We start from the raw sequence: 22,656 nt of genomic DNA on the forward strand, positions 1-22,656 counted from the left end.
AGTATCTACAGTACCTCCGCGCACGGGCCAATAGGCGGTGACGACGCCTTTGCCAGTGCTCGTGTCGACCAATCAGTGTCGGGGATCAGTAGGACTCAAAGTCGAGTCCTAATTGATTCCAACAAATGGAGAAGGTGGGAATTTACAAGAATCAAGAAGAGATCAAAAGAGGTAAAGATGACCCAATTTCCCCCTTCTTATCCCCCACCAAAACCAAACTTAACGTACATGTATTTATTTCATTCATTCATTGACTTCCTAATTTCATCCCTCCCCCCCCCTTTCCCCCCCTGCAAACCTTACAACTCCTTCTTCAAAAAGTGCTCCGGGCGATGATCAGTTTCATAATCAACATGGACATATGCGCGCTCGACATCAGGCAGGGACTCTAGCTTAATCTGGAGTTCCTCTGCGACATCGTGGGTGGCGCGTAGGGTATCATCTGGATTCATGACGATGTCTACTTCAACGATGAGGCGGGGACCGGAGTGGTAAGCGCGGACGGTGTCAATTTGGAGGATGGTTGGGGAGTGAGTCATTGCTGTTTCCTTGACGTCAGTTTATCTATTCCCCTAGTATCTTTTTTGAGGGGGCGGGGAACTTACAAATATATGTGATATGCTGCAACATACTCGTATCAGCCGTGACGCCAATCAGGAGTTGAAACTCGGAATACGCGGTTCTGCTCCAGAGGAAGATAATGAGGACGGAGAGGATCATGGCGCCCATGGGATCGATCCACCATTTAAGTTTGGAGCCACCGACAGAGGTAAGAATACCGAAGCCATTGATGAAGAGATCGTTGCGGTGGTCTTCCCAGAGGATACGAACTTGACTGTACTTGTTGCGCAGCGCCCAGCAGTAGAGGAACAAGCTGAATTTCGTAGCAAAGGCAATGGCAACGGCGATGACGGACGGGAGGTAGAAATCGTTGGTGTCAGGACCGCTGTGCTCGGCGACGGTGCGGATGGATTCGACAATGATGACGACGGAGACGGTGATCATGAGCGCGCAGAAACACAGGTTCCCTGCGGTTTCGATGCGGGCTTTGCCAGAGGGGAACTTGCGTGCGTCGACGCGGGCGACGGCGCGGTTGCAGAGGATCAAGGTGAGGTTGGATAAGGGGTCGAAGAGGGAATCGGCCATTGTGGTGAAGAGGGAGAGGGATTGCGAGGAGATTGCTGCGTAGAGCTGGAGCACAGCGAGGATGATATTCGCGGCGAAAGAGCCGATGACGGCGATTTTGTACTTGAGGTGGTTTGCATCTCCCTCTTCTTTGGCAGCGCGCCGGTGGTCATCGACGGGTTTAAGGAGGCGCTCAATGTTTTCATTTTGGGCAGAGTAGAATTCCTCGAGTTTCTTTGCAGAACGCGACTTCGCGTTCAGGCTGATGGGGCCGCAGCCGTCGCGCTTGCGAGACGTGTTGGCGCGGATCAGGGCGAGCTCGGATTCGGGCTTGATGGCGGCCGCCAGCCTGTACGGGTCTGTGTCGGGCGTATAGGCGGGGGGCGACTGCGATTCTACGTCTGCGGCATTGGCCGATGAGGCGGTGACATGGCGGGCATGATGGTCGGTGGACGTGGAGGGCGAGCGGTCAATCGCTGTGCTGCTGCCGCCTGTCTTGCCTCGAGTTGCAGCGTCGCCGTGCGAGGAGCTGCCTGCAGGAGTAAGATGAACGTGTGGGCTAGATGTACGTTCTATGCGATCCGGATGGGTGTGGAACGGATGTGGTTTCATGGATATGGCACGGTGGAGATCGGGTTCCGACGACATTGTTGCAGGGACGTAGCCTTATGTCGCAGGGTTATGCCGTATCACAATGGGAGAAGTACGAGCGTTAGAAATGAAGAGGTCAAGAGGGAGGTCTGGCTGTCAGCACGCCTATCTCTATTTACTAGTACACATCATCATCGCCAACTGCCGTCGCCCTTCACGGCAGGGCAGCGGTCAGATTGGTCCGGTGGTGGCCAAGCTGCTAGGCTAAGATCGACGGCGTAAGGGCTAGGCTTGGGTCTTGGATACGGCGCACGTGGGGAAGATTGGTGGTGGAGAGAGGTGCTGTCACCCATTGCCTATGCTATACACGGTAAGTTTGCACGAGACCAAAGTCTTGTACAATGAAAGAAAAGACTTTTCACTACTATTGCGAAGCGACACGTAAGTAAGATGCTTAATGGTAGGCTCTGCCAACCATCATCTGTCAACCCCCACCTTGTTGCCATGGCTCGCCATGACGCCCTGCCACTCCGCGTCTTATCGATAACAAGCACCCGCTGGGCTCCGCACATCACATAGAGCACAAGAACACCGGAGGCCAAGAGTGCGGACAAGAAGCCAAGCATGACTGTTTATGCATATTCGCCCAGGATAATGCCACTCCGCTTTGTATCCACTACTGTCTACCTCTAAGCTACGTGTTCGCTGTGACGTGCCTATATCTCTAGTCACCTATATCCCCCCTGTCCTCTCAAACCTCACCCTCCGCTTCATGCCAATTTAGCTGCAACCAGTAATTCCGGGTATCAAGATGCAAACAAGCCCCTCTCATCTCTAACGGAATAGCCCAACGTGTGTAAAGCACAAGAAGTAATAACAAGAAAGGAATAAGAAGATGAAGAAGCTAAATGGTACATGCTTACCGCCGAAAACGGGGATGAAAGGATCATAAAAAGTGGTTTGTAACATAAGTGCATGATATAATGATAAATGGGGGAATCGAGAAGAAGGAGAATGAGAAAAGAAGATGCATCCGTGCAATGCGGTATGAAGAGAAAATGACGATGAAGAAAACAACGCTGTCATAAAACGTGAAGAAGAGAAGAAGAAGCCGAAAAAAAAACGCGAATCAAAGTGACGAAGAAGAAAAAAAAGAAGTCAAACCCAAACCATGTGTATCCTCACCATCCATCCATCCATCATTCCACCCCATCAAACCCTCCATCATCATAAAGAATCAAAAAAGACAACCGCCGTCTCCCGTAATCAAAGCCAAAAAGAAACTCGGAGTATCTCCCAGTCCAGCAACCACTCCGCCATAATCCCTGAGAAAACGCGGAACATTCCGCCCCTACGCAAATTTGTCTTACTCCCAAAGCAACAGCAACGACGACGAGATGAAGAAGAAAAAACAACGATAAACCCCCCCGGGAACGCTTGGTTGCTTAACGTGTAATATCTTATCCCCCCACTAATCCCTTACTCGCTTCACTCACCCAGTTTCGGTTGGGTAAGTAAAAAAGAACAATTACAAACCCAAACGGGGGGTATCCTGGACCGGAGAAGGCTCCGAGGCGTAAAGGACGGATGATGTACACAAGTTCGGTGCAAAAAAGGACTGCCCTAAATTGGGCCGTGACAAAAAGATTCCGCCACAATGTCATCCGTGCTTTTTTGGCGTCCCTTCGAGGGAAGTGGCGGATCCGCCTGGCTAAGGGGGGGGGGGGGGGGGGGGAACTTGTCTCATCCTTTTTTCCTCATTTTCTGAGATGGGCAAAAAATCCCAAGAGTTCAATGTAATCCCTATTTCGGATAATCATCCGTTTTAGGGCTGATCGACGATCCGGTTGGCGGTGGGTATGTATTGTACTTTCTTCAAAGTGACAAGTCCTAATTTCCGTTCATCCAGCATGGGGCGCCGGGTCCAGACTCTTGCACGGCGTGTGCATAGTCATAATCGTTGCTGAGTCCAAAGGGTGGGTCGAGCAGGTCGGGCATGTTGGTGTCCCACATCATGTCATCCCAGAAGTTGTTTAGGATGGTAGGGTCGTTCCTGGGTGCAGCCCAGGTCGGGGTGGCAGGGTTGTAATGGGCGAATGTGGCGGCGTGTTGTGCGTAAGCGGCGGCGGCGTCCGTGTTGAGCATTGCAGGCGCTTGTGTTCCTGGGACCGTAAATTGGGCATGCATCTGCTGGTGGTGGTTCTGCTGCTGCGGATACATGATCGGTGATACGACGGTCTGTGGCTGGTGTGACACCGTGGAAGCATGGGTTTTGTATGCGGCATATAGTCGTGTGACAACATCGCAGCTTCGCTTGGCAGCAATGCTCCAATCCTTGGCCTGTCCGAAAAACGCCAGTGCTGTCTCGATGCTGGCTTTCCACTTTTCCGTCTCATCGGGCATGCTTGCATCGCTGAAGAGTGACACCAGTGGAACCATGCAAGCCTGGAAGCAGAACCATACTGCATTCCAACAGGATATCAGATCAGGCATGCATTCTTGACTCATATCTTCAATCGTCTGGCAGGCAATCTGTCGGCACTTCCTGACTGCAACTTTCTCTTCTGTGCTTAGAGCAGCCCACGGTGCGCGTCGAAGTGCGGCGGCGAGCAGAAAAGGCCGATGAAGGATGATCCGAATGTTTTGCAAGCGCCACTTCATAACTAGTCGTACTCGACGCAGGAACTCGGGACATGGCTCGCTAGTATTCGAAAGGATGGACGGCAATTCGTCTTTCCATTTAACCAAATGGGCGTCGTAGCTAGCTGTCTCTGCAGAAGGTAGGATCGGGCATTCGACAAGACGGTCCTGTATTCTAGTAGCTATCTGGCAAAACGCAGAGGCATGGGTCAGAGGAAGGGCCTTTAGTTGTGAGATAAACTGCGGGCTGTCGGGCGGTACGCTGTGCACCTGGTGGCAGATTAGTTACAGAGATGGAACATAACAAGGGCCTTGGTACTTACAGAATTCTCGACCGTTCCAGGTCTGAGGACGGTAATAGAAGGACCCATCCTGCCCAGTGAAGGCCGACCTGTTGTAGTTGATGCCCAAGAGTCGAGACAGAAGAGGCTCCACCAGATGCGTCTTCTCATCTCAGGAGAAATCGAGTCTTTTTCGCCTGGTACAATGAACTGTCCACTCGCATCACTTCTCTCCGAGTACTCGCGGTGTAGGCCTAGCGCAGTGGCCATGCGAAGTGTGGCGCCCATGAGTGAGTGTGCCTCATTGGGACGGTTGAGGTAGTGCATGTAGTATCCACCCATAATGGCCAATGCTTGCAGTACTTCCAGATTGCCGCTCCCAAACGACTCCAGTGACAGGTGCCGTCGCGATCGACTAAAGTACACATAGTGTGCCTCGTTGTCTGCACCGGATGATGCAAGCGAACCTATTGCGAAGACCATGTTTAGCAGTGCCAGCCATGCTGAGTCTTTGCGGTTACCGTAGAGATAGGTAGACCAGAACTTGCCCTCGTCAATCATTGGAAAGAAAGGATGTACACGGTCAAAGTAGATTTCGATCAGCCCCTGGCCCTGCTCAAGAGACGGCAAGGCATCCGGACTGTTGTCTGTCAATTCAGGCTTTGGGGAGCCTGCACGGCTCGGGAGTGCCGTCTCCTGCCGGCTATGTAAAATGAGCGACTTTGCCTGTGGAGCGCACCGTATAATGACCTTCAGTGCCGCTGTGATTGAAGAGATGCCAACGTAGGATGACAGCCGGTCCACTGACATGGAAAGGCCGTTTACATCATCGGAGATACCCTGGACTCTGAGCTGGTGCTTGCGTGCCTCGTCCCAGTAGGGGTCTTCGGGAGGCGCCTGTTCAAGCGCCTCGAGACTTTCAGGGGCTTCAGACACTGTTCGGGCTTCAGACAAGACTTGTGAGTCTGTTGCAGATGTGGTTGCTGCTGATGGAGATGTTGTTGCGTTTGTCGGTGCAGAGGAAAGAGCCAATTCCAGGAGCTCTTCACGCGGAAGATCAGTCAATGACTCGAGGCTCTTTACTCCATAGAGTTTGGTGAGAACACTCTTGTACTGTTCAATGTTGTTGGAAAGCTTGTCGAGAAGTCTTGTCACCTTGGTCAGTACAGGATGTTCGAAACAAGAGGGGTTCGTGTGGTACACTTCTACTACTACTAATACTACTTACTTTCTGCTGGGCACGACTCGTTGGGCGGGTTTTGAGTAGCCGCATGCTTCTGGGTGCTGGTACCACTGGCACTGACCACACGGCTGCAGACCATCGCAGCGGATCTTGCGTCTTCTGCACTCGACGCAGGCGTTGCTGGTGGAAATGCGGCGGGAACCTGGGTGTCGTGATGGTTTTCCGGGGCTCTCACTCTCTCCGTCAGGCAGGCGCACGCCGACAGAGGACTGAAAGGTGTGAAACATGATGCGATAGTTTCGGTGGTACCCGGGCAGATTGTGCGATGCACGACGGCAGACAAGGGGAGGGAGGGAGGGAGCGATGTGCGGTGCAGAATGTCTGCACGGCAAGTGATTGCGGACCCAGGAGGCAGGTCGAGGCGTAGGCACAGTCAAATAGAGGTGGCGTGGGCGGTAGACGACGAGATACAACGGGCCAAGAAGAGGGTATGAAGGATGTACCAGTGGTAGGCCGAGATGCAATATAGCTCGAGTGGGACTAGGGATGGCGTTGAGACCGGGATGGTTGATATATCAGAGACGATGCGATGAAGGGGGGCAGCAGAGGGACAGCCTCGTACAAGGCATGCCACAGACAGACAGGCTTCAGCAAAACTGGGTCGAGGGCAAATGGGTCAAGGGCGGTTTGGCATCTGGCAGCTCAGGCGGGCGCCGTCATGATGCTTGGGGCGGCGCGTCGAAGTGGTGTACTTTGCGGCAGCTAGCGGATCGCATAGTAAGGCCGGAGTGATAATGGAAAAAGACGAGCCAAAGCGGCCCACGAGTGAGGGTATAGTCCCCGCATTATAGCCCTTGAACCCTCACTCCCCGCCCCCCTGGTGTGGCCCATATGCAACCAGGGTTTGCAGGTGGAGGAGAAAAAAAACAGGCGAACGTTGGACACGGGCGGACGGGAACGATTGCGTCTGCGCAGCCAAGCGAGATTGGAGATGGGCATGGCATGGGACGCGCCGCCGGCCCCCTCCCCTTCCCCCAGGCCTTCGAGAAGGCGTCCAGAAGAAGCGCTGCGACAACCACGAACGCATCCCACCCAGCCGTCCTCGATTGCCCGCTTCGTCTTTTTTTCTTTCTTTCTTTGCCTCTGTCTTGCACCATAGAGACCTGTCCGTCAGACTGCGCCGGCGGCACTACTGCACGTCGTTTCAGCAAGGTGCGGCTCATCCTTCCCGCCACGATGAGGCAGACGGCTCCCTCGATCGCACAACCAACAGTTGGGCCTGGCGGTATGGTAAGTATGGCAAGTAGTGTAATGCGCCCCTCGTATTCGTGAGGCCGGACAGCGGGCGTATTCTTGGTGATCGTGAACCTAAACCCAAACCTAGTCGTAAGTGCTCACACACAATCTTCCTCATACACCCGCTCCCTCGGGATAGCAGCAGCCGATCCGTGAGTGAATGCACACTGCACGCGCCCCCTTCGTGCCCCCTTCACCCCTGCGATCCAGCGACTCCCCAGCCCAACCGACTTACTGTACCGCCACCGTCTTGCTGACAGACTACTGGCTACAACATCCATGCTACTACCATGTGCGTACTTCCCTTACGTACCCGTACCAGGGCCTACCATCCATCGCCTCCCGGGTCGACAGCACGCCTGGGCCGACCAAGACACCGTCCGCCGTTCGCCGCACACAAAACGCCCCCCTCCCCTCCCTGTACGCGGCATGCGGCTGCCACACATGCACTTGCCAGACCCCCTCTAAACGACTGCATGCCGACCAATGCCGAACTGGCCGTTTAATTACCCTTGGACGTTGACACACCTCGTATGGAACGCTTGGCTAGCCTTAACACAAACTACATGGCCTATACTAGCCTCACATATACCCGCCAGTTGTAACTTCTACTCGACCAAAGCTTGTATGCCGCCTCATCGTCTTCATCTCTCCTTGTGCCCTTGCATATAATACTTCTTGTGCTTCTAAGCCACTTTGGATCACGCATACAACACTTATTGTACACACACGATCTGGTAAAATCCTACAGCTCTTAGTTTCATGGGGGGGCACCCCGGGTTTGCCCATCTTCAATCTTAATCTTATCGACACGCAGGCTGACCAGATCCTCTTACTTCTCACTCTTACTTACGTTTGTCCATCAAGTAGCCGCCTGTCCCCATGCAGGCTGGGTACAATCTGATAGTAGCTCTGCATAATCCCACCGTTTTGCCACCGTTCCTGGCCCCCCTCCCCCATCATCATCTCCCGATCATGCCCGCCCCGATGCGTATGCATAGTATGCTGACCTTTAGTCTTTGCCCAGATATGTCCACCGTAGTGGTTCATCCTGCTTACCTAGTCCCCTCACTTTGATGACCTGCTCGTCACCAGGGACAATGTCTATGGCACTGTCGTGTATCAGGACGCCCGAGCGCTCCTCGAAAACTAGGCCCTTTGTCGGCTTCTGGGCTCTGACTACAATCGTCTCGCCCTGCGGTATTACTTCCACGCCTCGACTGTCAAAGTCCAGGTACTTGAGCGGCTGCGGCCAATCCACATCGCGCGACACAATCTCCCCATTGACCCATATGCGTACGGCTAGGACATGCGGCTCCTCGTTCCGGTTGTCAATCGTGCCCGACAACATGTCCGTCGTACCGTTCGGTACAAGCTTGACGTCCTTCTTGACCACCTTGTCCTTAATCTCCTTCCCACTCGTAATGCTAATATACCGCAACTCAACCGTCGCCGTAACCTCCTCTAGCTTCTGGTTCGCGACCCAGACTTCAAAGTCGCTCGTGCTCGGCACTCTTGCGTGCACCACGCTCCAATCAAAGTGCGCCCGCTTGACAGCAACGGCAATGGGTGCAAGTACCCTGCGCATTGCGTAATACGCAGGCTTCTTGCGCTGGAAGTAGTCCACAATTGACCACGACGTGACTGGCCAGCAATCGTTGAGCTGCCACACAAGTGCGCCGCCGCAGTGCCTATCCTGTCCCCATTGACGCCTCCAGCCCTGATAGCCAAACATTAGCGCTTCGGCCTGCGAGAGTTGGGTGAGATGGATAAAAGACTATTCGTTGTTAGCATTCATACAGCCTATATTGCGACCCCACTTGGTCATAGTTCTCGACCATGAACCAGGTAACCGTCGAACGCGGCGCATACCTCCAAATCCGTCTTGGTGCGGAAATTCTCCACTAGATACGTTGCTATTCGCCGCTCGTGGCCATCGGCCTTGTTGTGAAAGTCGAGCATGTGGCTCTGCGGGTACAGTTGCGAAGGATCGGTGCAATAGTACTTGATCGTATCGATATGGGGAAACGCCTCCATACCAAACTCGCTATTGAAACGCCCGCCAAGGGTATCGAAAATTTGGTACTTTTCCTGCCTGCCATGCCACACTAGATGCATTGAATTATTAGTTTGTCGAACCTGGCGCAATATAAGGATCGTTACCGTTCCATTGATGCATGTCACCCACTGTGGGGTTGGATGTTTTGACCCCGTCGCCCCATGGCGAGCCCGGATGATACGGTACATGCGGGCTCTCCGCGGCAACGACGTCAGGTAGCAGCTGGTCGCATGCCCGTTAGTATCAATGACTCGGGGTCTGCCAGCATGTCTGACGCACGTACCTTTTCGTAAATATACCGCGCAGGGAAATCAGTCTTGAGCCAGCTCTCCGGGTCCTTGTCCTCGTAATCGTAGGTCAGGCCAAATTGTTCTTGCACCTGATAGTCCTCGTTGTTACCAGCATAGATGATGATCGATGGGTGGTGTCGCAGTCGGGTGACGTTGGCCGTGCATTCTTCCTTGATTGATCGCAGAATGTCCGGAAAGGCGGGATAGTTGCCGCAACCAAACATGAAATCCTGCCACACCAAAACACCAATCTCATCGCAGATGTCGTAAAAGATATTCTCTTCCCAGATGCCACCGCCCCATATGCGAATCATTACCTGATACCCATCTACCATCATCTCCAGCCATTTGCGGTACTTGTCTTCGCTCACTCTGGGGGTAAATGAGTCTGCAGGGATCCAGTCTGAGCCACCACAGAAGACATCGACGCCGTTGACTCTGAAGTAAAAGCTTTTTCCAATGGCGTCGGGCTCTTGGACAAGCTCGCCTCTTCGGAAACCTGTTCTACGTGATGTTTGATGCAGCTCTGCTCCATCTACCAGGGCCGTTGCAGTGAAAGTGTAGAGAGGCTGCCCACCATAGCCGTGAGGATACCACAGTTTGGGGCTATTGACATGGAAATCCACATTCGCCACGCCGCTGATGATCTTTGTCGTTTCCCTAAACACACTTGTCTCCCCATCAAACACGTTGAAGCAGACACTGTCTGCCGAGGAGCCTTCGATGACTGCCGATATCGTCCCCTGAACTGACTTGAGGCTGTCATCAAGTTGATAGTCGATCCTCAAATCTTCGATTCTGGCTGCGTAGCTTTCCAGCCGGACTTCACGCCATGGACCACACGTATTAAGGATTGGGCCCCAATCCCAACCCCAGTGGTACTGAGCTTTCCTTACGCCAAGCCTGGCCATGTCGCCATTGAACCCAACCCATTTGTGCTCCGGGTGATTGTCCTTGATTTTGATGGCCTCAAGGCGAGCAGATGCAAAGTCGATTTCCAAGACGTTTTTGTCGGATTTGAGCTTCTGGGTGACATTGATGCGGTGTGGGATAAACATGTTGCTACTTTCAAGGATAGTTGCTCCATTAAGCTTGACGGTTGCAAAAGTGTCCAGGCCATCGAATGCTAGGACATGCACAGTGCCTTGCTGTGCTTCAGGTACTTTGGGCAATTCAACCTTGTACTTCCACACCTTGTCTGCTACCCACTCAGCTTCAAGTTCATTGAAACCTAGAAACGGATCTGGAATTCTGTCTCTTGTAAGTCCTTTCCAAGCGATAGTATTCTTTTTTTTTGCTTAGATCAGAACATACTTGTCATTGTCCATTAGGTCCAAGTGGACATTCGTAGGCACTGACTTCACTGGCATCCAGCTATCTTCGGTATCGTCAGCCTGCTTGAAGGTCCAGCCCTCAACCAGTCGGTGGGCGTTGAAAGTCTGGTTCCTTGCCATGGTGGTTACGTTTTGAGGTGGCCAACCCGTTGGTGAACCTCAATCGTTGCCGGAGCTGCAGATGAGCGGAATGAGCAATGAAGCAATGTTGCAATGTCCTCTTGAAAGACGCCAAAGGGCTTCTTCAGCATATATAACAAACGGTGGATTCTGTCGGAGTACGACATGCCGCGCGGAGACACATTGAGCAGTGCATGACACCAAACGGTGGTCCGGATTAGGTGTGCGGAGGTGGTGCTCCGGTGCCGAAGCAGTTAGGCAAGCGCCGGCCAGTCGGAAAGTATGGCGCTAGGCCGGCCTTGTCACCCCGTCCATAGACCACGCGGTACAGATGCAGAATGCGAAATCCAATACAAGATCGGCGAGGACTGTTCCGTGTCATACGTAGTCATATGGGGCGGTGTTGGATGGGTTACCGACTGTGATGCGAGTGTTCTAGGCGGTCATGGCCCATGCAGTATGGAATAATTATTTTGCGTCAAGTATCGCACTCTCGCTCTTGGAGACCGAACATGAAGCTTCCTCAAAGGACTAGATTGGTATAATTTGGAGAGTGCAGTCAAGGGCATATGTATTGGGCTGCCATTGTCTCGTGTATGTAGCCCGCCGTTTGTATGAGCAAAAGGACCGAAGTGTAATACTGAAAGTTTATCTTGAACAACAATCCGGTACGGAGGTTGTGTGTAAGATGCACTTCATTTTTCCCTAGATGGATACTCCATGGAGATGCCGAGTACACAAGAAAAAGTGGACCTTTCACAAAAAGTGGGGAAACAACTGGCATCAATGAATAATGGAGATGAAAGAATTGATTCGCGACGAAGGGTATATAACTATCCAACCACGGAACAGTACAAGCCACATTGGGCGATTTCCAGACCCATAGATGGCCCACTGTAGTAGTTTCTTGCTACCAAAAGTGTGCACTCACAATAGTGGTTGTAGTGATGACAGCGGCCGCCAGCATGGTCCAATCCAGCCGATACGTTGTCAAAGCAGCGCTCCTACGGACCTTGCTAGTTCGAGTTCCCATCAGGCTTATGGTAGCTTGCTTGTCGACTCTTCCTTGCTGTGCCAACTGCTGCACCTCATCTTTGCTTGTCGAGAGAATTGTCGTAGAGCGACCGCCGGGACAAAAGACGACTTCAAACCCAGCACCAGATGGAATAATAAAAGTCGAACTTTGGTCGTCAAAAGCTAAAGCAGAATGTTAGTCATGGTTCCTTTGTATAGTATATTTGAAACATACCATAACTGTAAGCATCTGGGCACACTTTTTTGACGTTCTTGGAATACTGGCTTGGCGAGCACGAGCTAGGGGAGCCATATTTTCCGGTACAGCAGTCCTCGGGTCGATTATTCTTTGCACAGGCGGAATAGCAAGGGTTGAACTGAGGTCGTTTGATGTTGTCGTCAGGGTAGGGATAGACACCGTCGCCAGGCTTCTCTGGAGGGGTTTGTTGCAAGTCCCAGGGACACCACCTGGAAATTCTATTTCCATCCACGTCTTGGTCAAATGGAAGCGGAAACGAAGAGTTTGTTCTGAGGAAATTCGGATTTTCCGAATACGGATCATAGCCTTGAGGGGCAAGCAGGCCGTCTGTTCCCTGGCAGGATGGATTCGTCAGATTTGGGGGGAGGTCGTCTAACGTGACATTTTCAAGTGGTTGGAGGATAATGGCCATTGGGAGGTTGTAGCCATCAACCAATGAAATGTCGTAGTAGGTGTGTCCATCGCCAGCATCCAATGTAAACTCTGCAAGCGAGACAGGAACATCGCCCTGTGGAGAGTCAGCAGAGGTCTGTTGCAAATCGTACCAATACCTACACCAGTCTTGCAGTTGAGAGCACCCGCGCAGTCTCCAGTTGCACAAGCCTTCCCCCGCCCTGATGCTGCAGCCGAGCCGTCATCGTTGAATGAGCAATTGGTCCTCCCCCACAGCCGGCCCTGCCAGTCTTCAGACACGGTCTGATTTTTCGTCTCTCCAGGCTTCAATTCAAACCCGTTTTCGCTTGGCCCTGAGCCGGATTGGGTCGAGATGCCTGGCCAGATGCTCTCGGGGCAACGATTCGTGATGAGCAAGGGGGTAATGTCCAATTTTCTTCGATTGGTTTTCAGTGGCGCCTTCATGGCCATGTGGTGTAACCCTTCTGCCAAAGGCAGTCCGCCCAGTAGGAAGAATGCGGAGCATAGGCGAGCGATAGAAACGGGCATTATAGGCTGGGTGCCACTGTTTGAAGGGCTAGTAGCAGGCATGATGAGCTGTGATTGCGCATCCAGTGTGCGCAGTCACAGGGCAGGTATTGGTGCTCAGGGAATGATGTGTAGGGTGCAAGATGTAAGGACCCGAGGACTTTGGTCAACGGAATGATGTTGAGAAGACGGGAGTGAGGTGAGAGGGTTGTGAGGGTTCTTGAAAGCAAGGCTGGGGAAGCGCAAGGGGGGCATTGTGGCGGGGCGATGCAGGGCAAACAAGAAATACGTTGAAACCTTGGCTGATGCTGGTTGCTGGCTGCTGGATGCTGCCAGTACGGGAGAGAAGTTGCAACTTGATAACGGTCAGTGACGCCATAGGGTGTGCCTGCCCCTGGCTGACAAGGGTCCACCAAGGCTGGCCAGCCCTCACCAGCCTATCGTGGCCGCCCACGCGAGCCCGTTTCAAACATTCGGTCCGGCTCGCTGTCGCTACCTGGCATGTGGAGTAGGGGAAAGACGTGTGTACATGTGGAGATGCGTACGAGTGAAGTTTAAAAAAGCTGACATGTCAGCCGTCAGTGGTCATGTGCAACCTTGCTTGATATTGGTCGTATGTATGGTGAGGCGGGTACTCTGAGAGCATGCCAAGACCCTACACGTGACCTGGGCAAGCTGGCAAAAAAGAAAAACACACACATGAACAACAAAAAAAACATACGACAGCGGGGATTCGCTAGTGGTCACCCACCTAACTACTAATCCGCCGGTAAACTGCTTATATATGCCAGATCGGACGGGATGGCTAGCTCTCAGTTTCCAATGGTCGTATGTGCCATGAAAACCATGAATGGTCCATTATATCTGCGAGAAACAAGTAGTTATTTGCAGAAGATTCGAGACTTATCGACATATCAAACTCGGCTTGGCACGTCCGCATAGATAGAAAACAACACCGTTACCGCCCTTTCGCACGCCATATAAATATGCAATGTGTTAACTGCAGAAATAACTGTTTTCCTATGTAGTATGTAAAGGTGTGGGCGCAGAGTGAGTGCTTCGCAATTATTTATATGAGTGATGTATTTGTGTGGAGGTGTGTAGAGGACCACCCATGGTACCATTCTACATAGTGACAAGCTGTACCAAGCTGTCGCCAGCATCTGGGAAGACTATCTCATGGCTCGCATGGCTAACAGAGTGAACGTGCAGTGAGTGCAGTGAGTGCAGTGAGTGACAAGTCGGGTCATACTGTGCAGGCGTATTGGCCTGGCCGGCGAGTGTGCCAATTTTGCGCGCATAATAGGCAAATCCAAGTGCGGACAGAAAACAAAGAGAATACTGCATCTAAGCACACAGCGGGAAACCCACAGTAAAAGGAAATTGCATCTCCTTTCGGACAACTGCGCTTTGGTGGTTGCTGTGCCATCTCGGAACCTCGGAGGCGGACGGACGAGAAGGCCGGCGGTCTCGCCACCATTAGCTGCCGGTGGTCAGATCTGCAGGGCGAGCGATCTCTTGGCTCTCCTGACCAATTCACTACCTAGACGCATACATATGTAGTACATCCCCAAGTACACACTATACACGGTACACACCGCCCACGCCTGGATACGACTTTTCCACGGCCCTGTTTACTTTCCAACCCTATACATTCCTTCCTTACGCCTTGGTGTTTTGTGGGAAGTTGGCTTCCTCCACCGCACCGAGTCTCCTTTCCCCGCAGACCCTGCGTTGTCTTTGCACGCAAATCGCCTCTTGAGTACATAAACTACGTCCATCCGCGCATCCGCACCACATCCCTCCAACACGTCGCACAACCCTCTACGACTCTGAATACACCGCTACATGTCCTCCACTGCCACAATGCCTGGCCGCACCCTCCCGACCATTCCAACCGCTGAAGTGCGCGCCCACAACACCGACAAGTCGTGCTACGTTACCATTGGCACAAAAGTCTACGATGTCACAGACTTCCTTGACGGCCACCCTGGTGGTCCCGAGCTCATTCTCGACTATGCGGGCAAGGACGTTGAGGCTATCCTGAAAGATGAAATTTCCCACGCACATTCCGACTCGGCATACGAGATTCTCGAGGAGAACCTCGTCGGCTTCATGGCTACCGAGTCGGTGATCAATGGTGCAGTGAAGAGCTCAAAGCCTGCCGACATCATTCCCTTGCCTCCTTCGCAAGCTGGCACACAAGAGCTCAAGGCCATGTCGCAGGATGGCAAACCGCTGTATGCGGCGACTGGAATGTCTTCTGAGGACGACTTGTCAAGAGAGACGGACCCCAACAAAGACTACAAGGAACACAAGTTTTTGGACCTCAACAAGCCACTCTTCATGCAAGTCTGGAATGGCGGATTCAGCAAGCAATTTTATCTCGAGCAAGTCCACCGACCGCGGCACTACAAAGGCGGCGATTCCGCTCCGCTGTTTGGCAACTTTCTTGAGCCTTTGAGCAAGACGCCCTGGTGGGTTGTTCCCACAATATGGTGGCCCTGTGTAGCGTATGGAACAGCAGTGGCTTATGGCGGGCTACGATCGGTACCTGAACTGGCGGGCTACTGGGTCTTTGGCTTGTGTTTCTGGACAATCATCGAGTATGTTTTGCACAGGGGACTGTTCCACTTGGATGAGTAAGTATCATCTCTCACTATAGACTCGGCTGGTGCTAACATGCAATAGCCACCTTCCAGACAATCGTGTTGCAATTACCCTCCACTTCATCCTCCACGGTATCCACCACTACCTTCCCATGGACAAGTACCGCCTTGTTATGCCCCCTACGCTGTTTACTGCTCTAGCAACGCCATTCTGGTCTGTCGCGCATGGTATTATTTTCTGGAACTGGCATGCTGCTGTGGCTGCCTTCTGCGGTGGTGTCTTTGGATACACATGTTACGACATGACGCACTACTTTCTCCATCACCAAAAGTACGTGTATTTCTTTCTTGCGCGAACTCCTGCTGACATGAACCAGGCTTCCTTCCTACTACCAGCAGCTCAAGAAGTATCATCTGAAGCACCACTTCGCCGACTACCAAAACGGCTTTGGTGTGACAAGCCGTTTCTGGGACTGGGTGTTTGGCACCGAACTCGACATGGGTCCTACCAAGGTCGTCAAGACTAACTAATCATCGAAATGTGACGACGCATCATTACTGTCCCCCTCTGGTTGACACCATTCATGAAGCCTGGCATTGGGAGGCGTTGAACCGGTTGCAAGATCATTTTGGATCGCTTACACTACTGGGTGCTGGTGCTACGCTCACGCTACTCTATCAAGAACCCTTTACATAGAAATAATATTAATGTTCAATAAGACTTGTGGTTTTAGTCCGTACATGCACCCTAGTGATTGCAGTACCTCCATTACACAAGCACGTGAATGGCTGCCTGCAGCCACTAGCTTAGTCATGCGGGTCCCTTGCCAAGACCTCTCCAAGTTTTCAGACTTTCTCAATCGGGCCAGCCTCTCCGTTGTCCACCTCACTTACCTACAACGATCTGTGCGCACCAACAAACGCTTCAAATCAAGCACGGATTCATCGAGTGCAGTTTATACGGAGCATTCAAGACGTCATACAGCAACTGTGGTGACAGTTGTTTACGCGCTCACTCACTCACTCACTATCCTAATTGAATCCACTATCTGAGCCAAAGCTCGCCTCTCAAACAACATCGCATCTTGCAGTGACCAAGCTCATCACTTCCGACCAACCACACTTATCGAGCGCTAGGCACTACCCACAACATGTCTACATCAGCCGCGGTTGATGCCCTCCTTGAGGAGACGGCGCGCGAGGTCGAGATGAAAGACCGTGAGCGCAACGCTAGCAGCGAGGCGCGCGACGTCGACATCCGCCGAGACGACCGCGACCGCCACTCAGATCGACGCGACCGACGTGATAGGAGCAGGGGAAGAGGTGACCGTTATCGTGAGTCCAATGGAGACCGGCACCGTAGCCGCGATAGAGATCACCGAAGAAGAGAAGGAAGCCGGCCCCGATCGAGCAAAGGCGCTGACACAGATGAAGACCGTGATAGGCATCGCCGTAGCAGCTCCCAAGACCGGCGCGGCGGACCCCGTCGTGACCGCGGTGACTTTTACAGTGGAGGTGGACGCCCGCGCACCCGCTCCCCTCGTCGTGACCGCGTCGATGACAGGTACCGTGATAGGTCCCGCGACCGCCGCCGCAACGGTGACGATCGTCGCAACAGCCGTCGTAACAACACTCCGCCCGAGCCCGAAATTACTGAAGACGACCGTGACAAGCGCACCATCTTCGTCCAGCAAATCTCCCAGCGTGCCGAGACCCGCCACTTGCGCGCCTTCTTTGAGCGAGTTGGCCCAGTTGTCGAGGCTCAGATTGTCAAAGATCGAGTGACTGGCCGCTCCAAAGGGTAAGCACTCTATTCACTACGCATCTTGGAATACAACTAACATGTTCAGTGTCGGCTACGTTGAGTTCAAGGATGAAGAGTCTGTACCCCAAGCACTGGAACTGACTGGTCAGAAACTGAAGGGTGTTCCCATCATCGCCCAGCTTACCGAAGCCGAGAAGAATCGTGCTGCCCGCCCCTCCGAAGGTGGCGCCGCGCCTGGGGCTAACGGTGCTCCTTTCCATCGTCTCTATGTTGGCAACATTCACTTTAGTGTCACCGAGAAGGATCTCCAGGAGATTTTTGAGCCTTTTGGTGAGCTTGAGCAGGTCATCCTCCAGCGTGATGAGATGAACCCTGGTCGCTCCAAGGGATACGGTTTCGTTCAGTGAGTGACTACTACTCTTTGTGGTACCAGATAGTGACTAACCTGACATTAGGTTTGTTGACCCCTCGCACGCTAAGAATGCTCTCGCAGAGATGAATGGTTTCGAGCTTGCTGGTCGCCAGATCCGCGTTGGTCTCGGTAACGACAAATTCACCCCTGAATCAACTGCTAACTTGCTCCGCACCTTCTCCCAGCAAGCTCAGTCCTACCAGGGCTCTGCTTTTAGTGGAGCTGGTGGCCGTGGTGCATACGCAGGTGGCAGTGGCGGTGTCTTTGACCGCACCCACAGCAAGGATGACCGTGGCGTTAGTGGTGCTTCTGCTCTTGACGATACTGATGTTGCTGGAGTCAACTTCAAGACTTACGATCGCAGTAAGCTCATGGATGCTCTCGCCCGCCGCGATAACCCCGAGCCTACGAAACAGGGTGCTCAGCCTGTTGTTAGCAAGCCACGCGTGCCCGCCGTTGATAAGCCCATGGCATCCAAGTGCATCAAGATTGAGAACGCTTTTGACCCTGACGAGTATGTTCTTCCTTGTCTCATGGCTGACGTCGCTAACACTACAATAGGGAGCAGCGCAACTGGGGTGATAACTGGGTTAAAGACCTTGAAATTGAAGTCAAGTCTGAGTGTGATAAGAAGTACGGCAAGGTCGTTCATATTGCTGTCGACACTAACAGTGAGGGCGAAATTTTTGTCAAGTTCGACTCCGTGTCCGGCGGCGAGAAGGCTCTTCAGGGCCTCAACGGCCGTAGCTTCAACGGACGCGTCATCCGCGCTTCGTACGTTGTCGATAAGATTTACAACTCTCTCTGGGGTGCTGCTGCCAGCAGGTTCTAATGGTCGGTACGTAACACTGTTACAAAGGGGCGCACGATCATCCACCCTCTGCCAGGTGCCCCGGTTACTCATGTGTACAGCACGCGATCAGCATCTGTCTTCTACCTCCTTCTACGGCTCTTTCTCATGGTCTGTGCTTCTGGTACGATCTTATCGGCATGGTACGTATGCATGGCGTTGGCGGAATGGATACCGATTCTTGTCATTTCCCTCCTTTCTTGCTTTTCTTTGAGTACATGCCTTTAGGCTGTACTGGCGGGCTCCAAGGTGTGACATCTTGCCTGGTTTGATGACGTACGGCACATAGGGAGTGATGCTTGGGCAGCTATGGATCAAATATTGTTCTGGGTGGACGACGGATTGGCTTGGTTTCTGCAAACGACAATCTCGGGGAGTACTGATGGCTGCATGCCTACTTGGTAGCAGAAAGGGGCTGTGGAAATGCCGTCTTTGTTGTTTGGTAGGTGGGGAAACCTGACGTCGATCAGATCTTACTATGGTCTTCTAGGCTCCTCACGGTCCGCTGCGTGCACCAGCGGCGTTGCAATTGTGATATGACTGGGAGGTGGGGAACTCAAGGCTGCTAATAGTACATAGGACGAGCTTGTCCCTTCCTGTGTCTGGATGACTTGCCTGCAAATAATCATGCTCTTAGATATTTTGGATGCTCACTGCCGTGGCCATGATGTGGACAGTAGTAAAGTGACGGAGTTTGAGCGCGGTTTGACCCTCTCAGCTGCTTTTGCCATGCCTGACGTTGTGACAGATACCGACCGCCTCCATGTACTGCGACAAGGAATAGTACCATGTCGATTTCTTACTCTTCAGCTGTCTGCTGACAGTATATGATGTGGTTTCACTCAATTTGAGGCTAATCGTCACATATCTTTACGGCTGATGGATTGTATCCACTCAAGTGGCCAAAGGTAGGCAGGATCCTAGGCGATGTATATGTGTTCTGCTTGCAGTGTATGAAACAGCATGCAAGATACTTCCTGCTGATACTGAATGCTTCCAAGAGATCGACCGCATCTACTTTGCAGACATATTATATTGTCTAGAGTGCAAGTACGTCGAGTCATGCTGAGCAGGCAAAGGCGCGAGTATGCAGTCTTACGTGATGCCATCAGCTTGGGTAAGTTTCTGCCAGTGCAATGCATGGAATTCTTTGATTTTTTTCGTGTAGTATTTGTATTGTTGAGTAAATAGCCATCGAATTCGTTGTGCTTAATTAAATTTTTAATAACTGTACTATACAAATGTGATAAGATGCTACATATGCTCAGCTAAGCCGTCGCGTTCAAGTCGATATGCTGTCTCGCCAAAAGTAACCCCCGCGTGCACGTCCTCGCGAAAAACTTCCCCGCTAGAAAGTTCGCAACTCGAAGCTCAACTCGACTGCAAGTCGCGACTTTTAACCTGCACTCCCAAGTTGCGATTTTTGTGCGCAACCATGCCAAACTCTCCTGATGACGCCACGCGGCCCGCGAAACGTGCGCGACTTGACGATGATTCTGTTCCTACGTTCTCTGCAAGCAACTCTGCGCCAGCAGCAACAGTACAGCCTATTCCCTCTGCGCCCACAGGAATTGACGCCGAGCTGGAGCGTGAAGTGCGCGCTGGAATAACCGAGTATGTGTGCCCGGATAATCTTGGGTTCACGGGCGTGTTGAAGCAGAGGTATACCGATTTCTTGGTCAACGAGATTGGACTCGACGGGCAGGTGCTGCACCTGAGAAGCACAGAAGTGGAAGCAAAGAAGAGCGCAAAGGCGACAGATGTTAAAGAGGAAGCAAAGCCGGTTGAGGTGGGCTCAACAGATGAAAAGACCGACACAGAAATGAAGGATGCGGAAACTGGAGAGGCTACGCTGCCTGTACCAGCGGCAGTACCTGCCGAGACCAATGGCGAAGAAATTCTTGGACAGGTCAAGGCTACTGGCCAAGAGGCAGGAGAAACTGTGAGTACTCACAGGATACAGGTGCGTATTGATGCTAATGCAATGTAGATTACAGACGAAGACCGCGAAATACTAGACTCGATATTTGGTCGCCAGACTACGGACGACATTATGAAACTTGTGCAACAAGTACGAAAGCGGGAATCGAAAAAGGCCAAAGACTTCAAGCCAGTCATATCACCGCCCATTACAGACAAGGATACGCGTACCAAAGCACATCAAAGCCTTCGCCGGATATTTCCCAACTTGCTGGAGAGTGCTATGGAGAATGACCAGTCAATTCGCATCAAAGCCACGCCCCCAGCAGAGCGGAAGAACAAAAAGGCAAAGGGAGCAAATCGGGACCGAGAGGACCAGGGCAGACGGAGAGGCGGTTTGGATTGGGAGGAGCTGGGTGGTGAATACCTGCACTTCAATTTATACAAAGAGAACAAGGACACGATGGAGGTTGTAGGCTTTCTCGGCAGTAAGCTCAACTGCGGAGCCAAAGGCTTCGGCTTTGCAGGTACAAAGGACAGGAGGGCATGTACCGTGCAGAGAGTGTGCGTCAAGCGCCAGACGGCGCAGCGTATACAGAGTTTCAACAAAGTGCTGTTCAATGCTGCGGTTGGTGACTTCCAGCATTCACATCATGATATCAAGCTGGGCGACTTGATGGGCAACGAGTTCACAATCACACTACGAGACTGTCATTTCCAGAGCGAGGAGGGCCTAGACTTTGAGCAACGACAGAAGCTTGCCAACGATGTGGTGCGCAAGGCCATCACCGATTTTTCTGAGAAAGGATTCATCAACTACTACGGCCTCCAGCGCTTCGGCTCCTTCGCCGCCAGCACCGACGCCATCGGTCGCAAGATGCTTCAAGACGACCTTAAGGGCGCAGTCGAAGATCTCCTAGCATACAGCGATGTCGCCCTCGCCGCGGCAGATGGTACCTCAACCGATCCAACTATCCAAGTCTCACAGGATGACCGCAACCGCGCCAAAGCTCTCCACATATGGAAAACAACCAGCAATGGCAGCGAAGCCCTGAACCTCCTCCCCCGAAAATTCACTGCCGAACGCAACATCATCCAGCACCTCAGCTCCCGCAACAGCAAAACCGGCCGCCACGACCGCAAAACCGACTGGCAAGGCGCCCTCATGACCATCCCCCGTACCCTCCGCCTAATGTACGTCCACGCCTACCAATCCCTCGTCTGGAACGCCGTCGCCGGCAAGCGCTGGGCAACCTACGGCTCCCAGGTCGTCGAAGGCGACCTCGTCCTCGTCCACGAGCACCGCGACAAAGAAGTCAATCCTATCGCACAACAGCAACAACCCGATACAACCCTCGATCAAGACGGCGAAACAATAATCAACCCCGCCGGCACCGAAAATGCCCTCGCTCCCGAATCAAACTTTGAGCGCGCACGCCCCCTTTCCGCGGCGGAAGCAGCATCAGGCGCGTACACAATCTACGATATTGTCCTCCCCCAACCGGGCTTCGACGTCGAGTACCCACCCAACGCCATCGGCGCCTTCTACAAAACCTTCATGGCAAGCGAGCAAGGCGGAGGCCTCGACCCCCACAATATGCGGCGCTCGTGGCGAGAAGTCAGTTTAAGTGGTGGATACCGCAAGTTTCTGGCCCGACCGCTGCGCGAAGTCGGGTACGAAGTGCATGGGTATGCGCGGGTGGAGGAGCAATTTGTACGCACGGATTTGGATGTGTTGAGGGATGCTGGGGATGTGAATACGGGGCAGAAAGATGTGGTGGTAGAGGAAGAGGGAGAGGAAAAAGAGGAAAAAGATAAGATTGCAGTGGTGATCAAGTTGCAGCTTGGAAGTAGTCAGTATGCTACCATGGCGTTGCGGGAGTTGATGAAGGCGGGGGGTGTGAAGGCGTTTAAGCCGGAGTTTATGGGGGGAAGGTAGATAGAATACAAGGTCACACAGCAAATCAATCCATCGAAGACGATACTC

General features: G+C 52.6%; 7 protein-coding genes across 7 annotated transcripts; 3 read left to right on the top strand and 4 right to left on the bottom strand.

Annotated features, from left to right (window-relative positions):
• Window positions 1-299: 299 nt before the first annotated feature.
• COCCADRAFT_8012 (uncharacterized protein) lies at window positions 300-1,773 on the bottom strand (the record flags this gene model as incomplete). The annotated part of the gene is made up of 2 exons (XM_007717656.1): window positions 300-541; window positions 606-1,773. The coding sequence occupies 2 exons, from the start codon at window positions 1,771-1,773 to the stop codon at window positions 300-302; spliced, it is 1,410 nt and encodes a 469-aa protein (XP_007715846.1).
• Window positions 1,774-3,606: 1,833 nt separating this feature from the next.
• On the bottom strand, window positions 3,607-6,107 carry COCCADRAFT_8013 (uncharacterized protein; the record flags this gene model as incomplete). The annotated part of the gene is made up of 3 exons (XM_007717657.1): window positions 3,607-4,626; window positions 4,680-5,784; window positions 5,866-6,107. 3 exons carry the CDS (start codon window positions 6,105-6,107, stop codon window positions 3,607-3,609), a joined length of 2,367 nt encoding a protein of 788 aa, XP_007715847.1.
• Window positions 6,108-8,128: 2,021 nt separating this feature from the next.
• On the bottom strand, window positions 8,129-13,134 carry COCCADRAFT_39844 (glycoside hydrolase family 2 protein; the record flags this gene model as incomplete). Its single annotated transcript, XM_007717663.1, has 8 exons — window positions 8,129-8,893; window positions 8,989-9,224; window positions 9,280-9,397; window positions 9,459-10,716; window positions 10,780-10,904; window positions 11,851-12,116; window positions 12,169-12,700; window positions 12,748-13,134. The coding sequence occupies 8 exons, from the start codon at window positions 13,132-13,134 to the stop codon at window positions 8,129-8,131; spliced, it is 3,687 nt and encodes a 1,228-aa protein (XP_007715853.1).
• Window positions 13,135-13,698: 564 nt separating this feature from the next.
• COCCADRAFT_105500 (uncharacterized protein) lies at window positions 13,699-13,923 on the bottom strand (the record flags this gene model as incomplete). Its single annotated transcript, XM_007717664.1, has 1 exon — window positions 13,699-13,923. A coding segment is annotated over one exon (225 nt), but the record flags the coding sequence as incomplete, so codon positions are not given.
• Window positions 13,924-14,979: 1,056 nt separating this feature from the next.
• COCCADRAFT_8016 (uncharacterized protein) lies at window positions 14,980-16,253 on the top strand (the record flags this gene model as incomplete). The annotated part of the gene is made up of 3 exons (XM_007717658.1): window positions 14,980-15,755; window positions 15,805-16,053; window positions 16,100-16,253. The coding sequence occupies 3 exons, from the start codon at window positions 14,980-14,982 to the stop codon at window positions 16,251-16,253; spliced, it is 1,179 nt and encodes a 392-aa protein (XP_007715848.1).
• A 620-nt stretch (window positions 16,254-16,873) lies between these two features.
• On the top strand, window positions 16,874-18,731 carry COCCADRAFT_39847 (uncharacterized protein; the record flags this gene model as incomplete). The annotated part of the gene is made up of 4 exons (XM_007717665.1): window positions 16,874-17,523; window positions 17,573-17,890; window positions 17,943-18,413; window positions 18,461-18,731. The coding sequence occupies 4 exons, from the start codon at window positions 16,874-16,876 to the stop codon at window positions 18,729-18,731; spliced, it is 1,710 nt and encodes a 569-aa protein (XP_007715855.1).
• A 1,453-nt stretch (window positions 18,732-20,184) lies between these two features.
• On the top strand, window positions 20,185-22,608 carry COCCADRAFT_105469 (uncharacterized protein; the record flags this gene model as incomplete). The annotated part of the gene is made up of 2 exons (XM_007717666.1): window positions 20,185-20,691; window positions 20,740-22,608. 2 exons carry the CDS (start codon window positions 20,185-20,187, stop codon window positions 22,606-22,608), a joined length of 2,376 nt encoding a protein of 791 aa, XP_007715856.1.
• Window positions 22,609-22,656: the final 48 nt, after the last annotated feature.

The sequence above is a fragment of the Bipolaris zeicola genome (genome assembly GCF_000523435.1).
Source record: "Bipolaris zeicola 26-R-13 unplaced genomic scaffold scaffold_190, whole genome shotgun sequence".
Classification (NCBI taxonomy): Eukaryota; Fungi; Ascomycota; class Dothideomycetes; order Pleosporales; family Pleosporaceae; genus Bipolaris; species Bipolaris zeicola.